General features: G+C 36.1%; 1 protein-coding gene across 1 annotated transcript; it reads right to left on the bottom strand.

Annotated features, from left to right (window-relative positions):
- Window positions 1-893: 893 nt before the first annotated feature.
- On the bottom strand, window positions 894-9,448 carry LOC132634746 (probable inactive ATP-dependent zinc metalloprotease FTSHI 1, chloroplastic). The gene is made up of 15 exons (XM_060350786.1): window positions 8,564-9,448; window positions 8,403-8,487; window positions 6,992-7,426; window positions 6,847-6,900; window positions 6,679-6,744; window positions 6,224-6,319; window positions 6,012-6,140; window positions 5,882-5,934; window positions 5,605-5,800; window positions 5,316-5,430; window positions 4,327-4,601; window positions 2,755-2,838; window positions 2,551-2,663; window positions 1,887-2,136; window positions 894-1,398 (listed from the first exon to the last, which is right to left on the bottom strand). The coding sequence occupies exons 1-15, from the start codon at window positions 9,277-9,279 to the stop codon at window positions 1,222-1,224; spliced, it is 2,844 nt and encodes a 947-aa protein (XP_060206769.1). The 5' UTR covers window positions 9,280-9,448; the 3' UTR covers window positions 894-1,221.
- Window positions 9,449-9,789: the final 341 nt, after the last annotated feature.

The raw sequence follows: 9,789 nt of genomic DNA, 5'->3' as shown, positions 1-9,789 counted from the left end.
ACCAATTAAGAATTATTTTTTATAAATGGAAAGTAAATTTGAACCTTTTGCCCTTTGCATAATCTGTTCCATGTCGCCTAGTTAAATTCCATCTAGTTAAAATAAAAACTGCTAGGAGAATATGACAAAAATACTTGGGTTGATTTAAAATGGTCCGTTAAAATATACATTGAGCAACTTTTAATCTTCATTTATTATATTTATTTACTGAAATAGAGTATTTTTCTATCTGCTTTTATTAAAACACTCACGATCAGAAGCATATCAGCTGTATATATTAGAGAAAATAATTGAGATCAGCTTCTTCAAATTCATTTTTCTCCTAATTTGACTCAAAATGGATGGAATAAAATAGTATTTCATTATATAAACATATATCACTACCCCAAAATAAGGACTTTGGCAGTAATAAAAAATGACTTTAGGAAATAATAATTCCGCTAATCATCACATGTTTAAGAAGTTTTGTTTTCTTCATACATATTTGTGTTTCATGCTATATTCATGTATTAACGTTAATGAAACAATAAATGGTTTTATTATCAGTTGAATAGCAACTTATGGAGAACTGTTGCATGTTTGAATAAAACCATCAAACTTTTTCTTTTTGTAACTGCAGTATTCTGATCAGTTTGTGCTGCGCGCCTCAACTATATTCCACCAGATACTTACTATCTTCCACCATTACGACTTACAAGTACTGAGTAACTGAGTCCACCAAGACTTCAAGCAGATGATAAACAATCACATACAAATTACTCCTTGTTTTTCCAACTGCTACAGCTTCCAATTTCCTCCAAACAACAATGTATAGAACCTTTTAAATATGCTGCTACCTGGTCACTATGCTCAAAAAAACTTCAAGATTCATGGCAAACAGGTAAAAATGTATGTACTTCAACAACTTTTTTTTCTTTTTTTCTTGGATAACTGAGAAATTCCCGAGGGCCAGTATACACCTACACTCCTACAGAACAAGCAATTGGACACAAGAATCACAGAAGAAAAAAGCTATAAACCGAATCAACAATTTTAACAAAATTCCTATCGATATGGATACATATAGCAAACAAAACTGCATTTTTTTGCATCTCACTATTTTCAGAATATTCCCAGCTATAACATTTCTTCGTTCTGAATGCACCTCAAAACAGAAGCAAAAACTAGCTTCAAATAGGGTAGAAAGCTCCTCCTTGCACTGGATCAAGCAATTCCGTTTTTTCATGAATTCAAAATACTGTACTCAACGTTATTATGTTGTTCTTGATTTTCATTAGAAAACGGAAGACTCGCGGGATCTCTCTCCTCCAGTAGAAGACTTGTGGGTGTATTTGGTGGATAGTGGCTCAGGATTAAGTCGATCTCCTCTCCATTGATCTCTCTCCGATTCAGAAGAACCTAGATAAACATGCACAGGAATCAATGATCTCTGCACCTGGTTTAACTAAATAATTTGGACCTAAGTAACTTTTAATCTCTGCAAATTTGGTGGAGCCTTTTTCTGATAAGTATTACAAACATAAAGTTCATTTAATATTCTTATTTTATAATCACCGTGGTGTCAGGGCCAGCTTGCGCACACCTCGACTAGTTCCACAGGATACCTCCTACTTCCCACCAGCAACAGGTACCAAGTAACCATGTACACCAAGACTTAGATGGGAAGAAATCACCTAGTATTTTAGTCTACGGTGGGATTTGAACCTGGGACCTCAAGGCTCTCCTCCCACCTTCATTGACCATTAGGCCACACCCTTAGGTGCCATTTAATATTTATAACTTGGCAAGTTATATTTACAGGTCTGGAAAACAGAGGTACCCGCAAGTTAAGGATAGAAAAGTTTGAACAAGTTTATAAGATACTCGTTAAATGTATCAAGGACTACCTTCACTGTTTTGAGCAAGGCAGTATCATGTTGCCTCAGCAGAGCAATTGTCTTCCCGTACATGTCACGTATGAGCTCTTCTGTCTTCTTAGCAACATCATCATCCAAATTAAAGTTGATCGGCGGCTCAATTAAGTCATAATCATCATATAGTGATCCTCCAAAGTCAAGCCGTGGACCCACAAACTTCACTCTCTTTCTCCAAGGGGGAGGTTCTCCATGTATGGCCATTGGGTTTTTCATATTCCATCTGTTAAAAGGTCAAAAGTCACAGCTCTGGCAGATACTGGAACGCCAACTAAATATAATTAGTGATAATAGAACTTTTTGTCCCTAAATTATTGATAAATTTTGCTTTTGGTTCTTGTGATATATAACTCAACATATTTAACCTACATTTAATTAAAATGTGTCTTTTTGGTCCCTTCAAGTAGAAAAGATGCTGTATTTGACTATTTATAGAACTGTATTACTGTCAAATATGGAATTAGCACGAGTATTTATGTAGTGGAACAGTTATAATTATAGTGCAGGACCAAAAGTGCACATTTTAACTAATTAAAGGTTTAATGTGCTTAGTCTGATATCACAGGGATAAAATCATAATTTACCAGTAACTGAGGGACCAAAAGTGTTATTCACCCTATAACTAACGAGTACATACATTGTGATTATCTTACGAGCAAGCCAGGATGCATCAGCAAGGTAGCTTACAGATGCTCTTGAAGTATCACGTCCATAAATGACTTCTTCGGCAGCTCTCCCTCCAAGAAATACCTTTCCAAAGATTTGCATTATGAAACTGTCAGCTTTGTATTTAGGAAGAAAAGAGCAAGCAGAAATCAGTGTATGACTTCACAATTAGCACCTGAAGACGGTGAAGCAACCTTGGTAGCCGCTCAAACATGTACGACTCATCATCAAGACGGTGAAACACAACTTGAGACAGGGTCTGCATGTTACATTTAAATTTTCAGTGATCACAGGAAACCAATAACATGTTTAGATGAAATCTCCAGTTAAAAACGTACACAAGACATGATTAATACATGTTCAAGTCTATTAACAAAATGGACCTAAGTCAAACTCAAAAGCTAATCCAAGTGGGAGCACCATCCAAGACCCTAGAAGGCGAGTTAGATCATGTAAAGAGACTGGTCATAAACCATACACTTACCCATCTGTGAGATAACACACTCCAACATGCTCAGGACTGGACAGTTGGAGGGTGAAATAAAACATGGGTAGCCCAACAAAAGTCCAATACTAAAGAAGGGATTGGCTCTGATTATCTAATACCATGTTAAGACAATAACCTCGGGTCTAACTCTATCTCAAAAGCTAGCTCAAGCGGTAAGGATTGTCCAAGAGACCAAGACCTTATAAGGAGATTAACAATCCATATTTAATCGATAAGGGACAGGAATATAGAACTTAGTGAACTAATAGAGAATGCAGGCAAGGTATACATGAAATATAATGGTCATGGGGTCGGGAACAAAAGAAAAAATATTTATACTCCCTCCATTAAAGTTTGTGTCACACTTCGCTTTTTAGTCCCTTCCCAAAATAATGACATACTTCCAAATTTGGAAACAATTGACTTCACATTTATCATTTTACCATTAATGAGAAGCTTTTATAACCATGCAAATGTTATGATGTTATGACATGTTTAAGGTAATGTTGTCAAAGGCTCATTCAAGCGTGCTTAATCCTTGAAACTCAGAAAAGCTCTGGGAAGGCACTTCCCCTCGCTTAAGTAGTGTTTCAATGCAGGCAGGGCACTAAGGCATGCGCCTCGTTGCCATGAGTTGAACCTTGAATCGAGTAATATTAAACCATAAAATATTTTTTTTAAAAAAGATGCATTAATTGTTAAGGGAAACATCATGAAAATATGTTACTTTTATCTTGCAGCACATATATTTTTATTTGTTTTTCTTTATTGTGCCTTTTTTTCAAACTAAAACTCACACTTCAACTAGGCTTTGTGCTTAAAGCCCAACAGATCTGGAGTGCTTTTAAAACTTTTCACCTTTGACAATACTACTTTAAGGCCATAAGTTTCAAAAGGTTTATAGCCACACAAATGCTATGACATGTTTTAGACCACAAATTTCAAGTTTTCACTTCTTTCTTAAACTCCGTGCCGAAAGGTCGCGAAGCCAGTCACCGGGAGCTAAGATATGCGCTTGTCTAACTCAAGACAGATAGCGGAAATTCGATGAAGACAGATAGATTTAGAAAGTGTTTGAGGGTGGATGTGATTCAGCTCGAACGAAGTGAGAGAAATCGTAAGTAACTTAGTGCCAGTCCCCTCCAAGAAAATGAGTTCAAAGTATGTCATATAATTTGGAACGAATGAGTAATAAATAAGACAAAATGAGGTGAAAAAAGATGATGTTCAAAGATGGAGCAACTAGAGAACAAATCAAACCTGGCCACGAGGATTGATAGATATTCGGTCACAACGCTCAACTTCTGCATTCTCATATTGCCTCAAAAGATGAGAAGTCAATGCTGTCCCAACCTCAGTGATAGCTCGACGACACTGCCCCTGATGACCCAAGTCAATCCCAACCCGTCTAGGTCCTACTGTAAGTCGGTCAACTGCATCATCCATATCTGAATGAAGAATTGAGTTATGCCCTCTCCTGACTGCTACTAAAGCAGCCTCCTGGAGAAGCTGAGCCAACTTTGCACCTGACCATCCTGAATTGTAAGACCACCATGTAGCAGATCAGGAGCATGATTTTTTTTAATTTGTGTATTTTTTTAATTTTATTTTTTAGATTGATCAGGAACGGGAATTAAAATGAGATAACTATAATGCAAAAAAGTTAAGGACAAACAATGGTATTAACTAGAGGTGGCAAAATTATTAGTCCATGAAAACATGACCTACCTAACCCGTTCAAGTTTGGTCTGATTATTGACCCGCCCATTTGTTAGCTCAACCCATAAAAAATTGGGCTGATATGCAACCCAAATTGACCCATGAGAAATCTTGTCAAAATGATTTCAGACAGATATTCTTTTATTTGATATGTTATAGATAGCCATAATAAAGAAAAAAAAAGTTTGTTTAGGTACTAAATTTTTTGTAAAAGAACAAACAAAGAAATTAATGTTAGTAAGAATTGGGTGGGTTGTTATGACCCGCTTTTTAGCCCATCTCATCCCAACTCATTTTAGCGCAAGTAACTTTTGGATGGGTCAACAACCCGTCCATTTATTAAATCAGCCCATTTTAACCCGCCCAATTGACACCCCTAGCATTAACTGTCATTTTCCATTGGCATCTGGGACTATTGCAGCACCGGGGGGACAAGCAATTGTAATCTTTTAGACTCATGATGATGGAGCAAAGAAATACTATGGCTTGAAGATGATCTCTTATAAACTGAAAGGAAGAAAGTTGAATACCAGGTAAATTTTGGGCATAACTAGACAAATCAACAGTATCTGATAATTTAACTTTCCGTGCATGTACTTTCAAAATTTCCAATCTTCCTTTTGCATTGGGAGGCCGAATTTTTATCTGAAAGAGTGAAAGAGAGAAATGTAACAAGCATGAAATGTGATGTTCCAAAATAACTAAGAAATAAGGACCAAACAGCTAGCATAAAGTAATTGGACACTTCTAAAACTGACCCATAATCTCTTATAAACTATTGTAACTTCTGAAGAATCTATTTCAATAGCAGATACAAACCTTGCGATCAAATCTACCAGGACGAAGAAGTGCGGGATCTAATAAATCCCTTCGATTTGTGGCTCCCAAGAATATAACGCCTTTCCCAGTATCAAATCCATCTAGCTCGATCAACAACTGATTTAGAGTAGTTTCCCTTTCTTGAGTTGCCGCGTTATAGGTGTGGTCAGTTGATTCACTAAATATTCCTTGTCGCCTGTTTATTAAGAAATAATAATTTTGAGACTACAAAAGAAAAAACACATTCACCATCATTCATTTAGACAAACACACATACCTTGTTGCGAGGGCATCGATTTCGTCAATAAAGATAACTGATGGTTTATTCACCTGTGACAAGAATCAGGGCGTTTTTCAAAACACAAAAAGGGAAGTCACATGGTTCATTGACTACATATTATGCTCACCTTTGCTCTCTTGAACAAATCTCTAATACGAGCAGAACCAACACCGACTAGAACTTCCACAAACTCTGAACCAGCCATTTGATAAAAAGGAACACCAGCTTCACCTGCTATTGCCTTGGCAACCAGGGTCTGAGAAAAGCATCACATAGGATTTTAGTGAAGACCCTTTTTTTTTGGGAAATCTCATCTAAGGTCTGAAATGGACAACGAACCTTGCCACATCCAGGAGGACCCTCCAGAAGAACTCCATGTGGGGGCTTGATCCCCATTTTATCAAATAGTTCAGGATTCTTCAGGTATCTTACCAACTAGCCAGCGCAAATTGGAAGGATTAGAAGCATTTTAATCTAAAAATTGTGGCTGAAGGACAAGAATACTCCATCCAATTCAACTTGTTTGTCTTAGTTAGATTTGGCACGAAGTTTAAGAAAGTAAAGAAGACTTTTGAATATTGTGGTCTTAAACTAAAGATATGTAAATGTACCAAAATGCCCTTTAATTTTGTGATATTAAAAATGTCATGTGGGATGTTGAAATTAAAGAGTTGTCAAATTACAAAAGAGGCATTCTTTTTGTAACAGACTACAAAAGAACGAAAGAAAAACAAATTGAAATAGAGGGAGTAATATAACAAGGAAGTATTATCTGTGGTGTACAATATTGTTACCTCTTGAAGTTCTTCCACGGCTTCCTCAATCCCAGCTACATCACTAAATGTGACTCCGGTTGAACCCTGAATATAAACTTCTTACTTAGAGACACAATATTGGTCATAATCTACTAAGAAATGTTGTGAATATCCGTGACCAAAAGAGGTTAGAAACTGGAAACTCACATCAACACGTGCTTGTGGCTTAGACTGAGAGAATTCTATGCCTTGCCATATATCCTGAGTGAAGCACATAGCATCTTAAATTTACAAGAAGCAAGTATTGCTAGATAAACTGCTAATTCTAGGATAGGGAGTATTTATTACTCACCCACTTTCTGAAGTTCTTAGGTCTCCGTGAAAGAGTGAATCGGACAAGAAGAACCATAGTCAAGAAAACAAGCATGATTGGTTTCAGCATCTCAATACTTGCAGAGACGCCACCAAAAGTGTAAACTTCATATAACTTAGAGAAAATTCCTCCATCAATAAAAGCATCAGCGACCTTATCCCATACTCTTTCTAAGATACCGAAGATGAGACCAAAGAAAAGCTTAAGAAATGGTTTGGCCACAGGCCAAATGACATACACAGTCACAACAAAGACAAAACTTGTCACAGCAAATACAGCTGAAGCCAAATAAGCACCGACAATCACTGCAGCAGCAGTCATTAAAGCAGTCAGCATTCCAAGTTCTACCATTACTCTGCTTGATATCTTCGATGCAGCTGGATTAGGATACTCTGGTAATTTTCCCACCCATGACTGCAATAGGATCACTTTGTAAGAGGCAACAGGAAAAGAAAAAGAAAGAAAGGTTTTCCAACGTACTTGAAAAGTCAAAGAGTTTCCACCCTGCTATCACTAAGCCACATATTTATCCCATCAAACTTAGTAGGTGTTTGGACATGCGATATGAAATCATGTCGTGATTTCAAATCAGCGTTTGTTTATGCATATTGCACAAAATTTCAACTTCAATTTCATATCATGATTTCAAATCCCAAATCATCCAAAAAGGCATGATTTGGGATTCCAAATTATGATTTCAAATTTGTTAAATGTAAAACTTGACCCATAAGTTTATATTTTGTAAGAAAATATCCATAAGTTGATAGATATATTCACCAACCATGTTTACCAACTATTTATATCAAATATTAAAAGATGTGCAAGTTGATAGGATATTTATAATAATTTACTCTTACCAATCATGTGGGAGGATTATATTAAAGATTAGTTACACTACAACCCATGTTCAATTTTCCTTTTTATTGAACTAAAATTTGATCAATTGATGTTGTATTTATTTTAGAAAGGTCTTCTAGTAGCGTATTAATTATGTTATGAACTATGATTTGCTAAGATTGTATAAGAATTGGAAAAGTTTTGATGGTTTTCACAACTTGTGGGGTTTTTATCTCTATGAGAGAAAACACAACTAAAGAAATCCAAATTGCATGTCCAAACAAAACTTTAACTTCAAATCACTGATTTCATATCATGATTTCAAATCATGTCCATACAGCTCCTTAGGTTCTACAAAACAATTCGATTAACGGAGAAAGCACCTATTCCTTCAAGGTTCAAGCATGAAGCAACTACAATGTCAATCTTAAGCTAAAAAAAAAAAGAGATGAAACAACCTTACACTAAGGGATCATTTGGTTGCTAGTTCACCAAACAATGAAGCTATAGTCACTATGCATTATTAAACAAAACACCGAGATAAGTGAAATACCATCATTTGCTTCTCGACTTCATATCGTGGCCCCACGTACTCCTCTAGTAGAGCCTGAGCTTGATTTTGATCCAGTTTCATTGCCCTGATAATGATCACAAAAAACATAAAAATACATAATATAAAGTCAAAGAAATTTTAACCAATTTATGTATACTAACCATTTAGTTCTCTGCAAACTCTTTTCTCCAGGCATTTCCTTCAACTCAACAACAAAATCTCTAACTCCAAATCCCAAAGAAGCTCCATTATCCTCTTTAAAAGTTAACAACTTTATCTTATCAAATTTCATGTACTTCTGAAAATCCTCCAAGTTCATCTTAGGCAAATCCTCAACATTTTTTTCAAATTCCTCTTCTTCAGATAAATTAGCACCAAATATTTGCTCAGGTACATATAACTTACCCTTATACTCCCTCAAAATATCCTTCAAATACACATCTTCTGAATTTACTAAACTACCCTCATCACTTTCATTCTTCACTAATCCTTTAATATTTAACCTTTTTAGTATCTCAAAAATGCCACCATTTAACCCCTTACCCAAATCCTCTTTTTCTTTGAGGGTATAAAGTTTATTCCCAATTAGGTATTTGGGTTCCACTTGGCTAGGGTTTTCCTTCAAAACCCTAGTTACAAAATCCTCATTTTTGCTTCCATTTTCTTCAGTGGGCTTTGAATTTGACCTCCATTTTCCAAGAATTGCACATGGGCAATGATAAAAATGTGATCTTTTTCTGAAATTCCTATGAAAAACTGAATTCTTGAAACTTTTTTGACATGGGAATTTGATTATGAATGAACTCTCTAGCTGAATGTTGGGCTGTGGATAAATAGACCTTGGTGATATACAATTATTAGCTGTTGTAAAAGACATGTTTACTGAATTGAGACTTACTAGCTGTTGAGAAGCATTTTAATGAATAAAAATTGGAGCTTTTTAGTTCTGCAATTTGTTCTTGGAGTGTATGTAGTGTTTTTCACAAGGGTGAAGATGGAGCTTTTCTTTAGGGAGTTTATCCGGGGATCCTAATTGCCAAACGGGTTCTGTGATGACCCGTATCTGCATTTAGTCTTATTTTGTTTTTTTGTGTGGGTTCGGGGTGGGGGGGGTAACTTAAGGCTCGTTTGGACGACAACAAATTTAGTGCAATCTCATAAGTGGGGTTTGGGGAGCGTAGCATGTGCACAGACCTTATCCCTACCTTTGCGAAGGTAGGGAGGTTGTTTCTGACAAACCCTCGGCTTAATGAACAACAACATTATTCTCTTTTCTTTTATCTTTAGCAGTAGTACTAAGTTATCACGTAGTCACTTATTCCTCTATGAGTATTACTATCTGTTTGCTGCATTTGATTTGTCTCTTGCTATTTTGCTGTCTATTTTC

This window comes from Lycium barbarum, chromosome 4 (assembly GCF_019175385.1).
Source record: "Lycium barbarum isolate Lr01 chromosome 4, ASM1917538v2, whole genome shotgun sequence".
In the NCBI taxonomy this organism is placed as follows: domain Eukaryota; kingdom Viridiplantae; phylum Streptophyta; class Magnoliopsida; order Solanales; family Solanaceae; genus Lycium; species Lycium barbarum.
The sequence above is the reverse complement of the archived record's forward strand: the minus strand, read 5'-3'. Positions and strand labels throughout refer to the sequence as shown.

What these genes read in the sequence shown, in the direction of transcription:
- LOC132634746 (XM_060350786.1), bottom strand. Translation starts at nt 9,279, where the DNA reads ATGTCTTTTACAACAGCTAATAATTGTATATCACCAAGGTCTATTTAT. An exon ending in AGTTTGCAGAGAACTAAATG is followed by an intron (nt 8,488 to 8,563) that starts GTTAGTATACAT and finishes GATCATTATCAG; the next exon opens with GGCAATGAAACTGGATCAAA. An exon ending in CTAAGAACTTCAGAAAGTGG is followed by an intron (nt 6,901 to 6,991) that starts GTGAGTAATAAA and finishes TGCTTCACTCAG; the next exon opens with GATATATGGCAAGGCATAGA.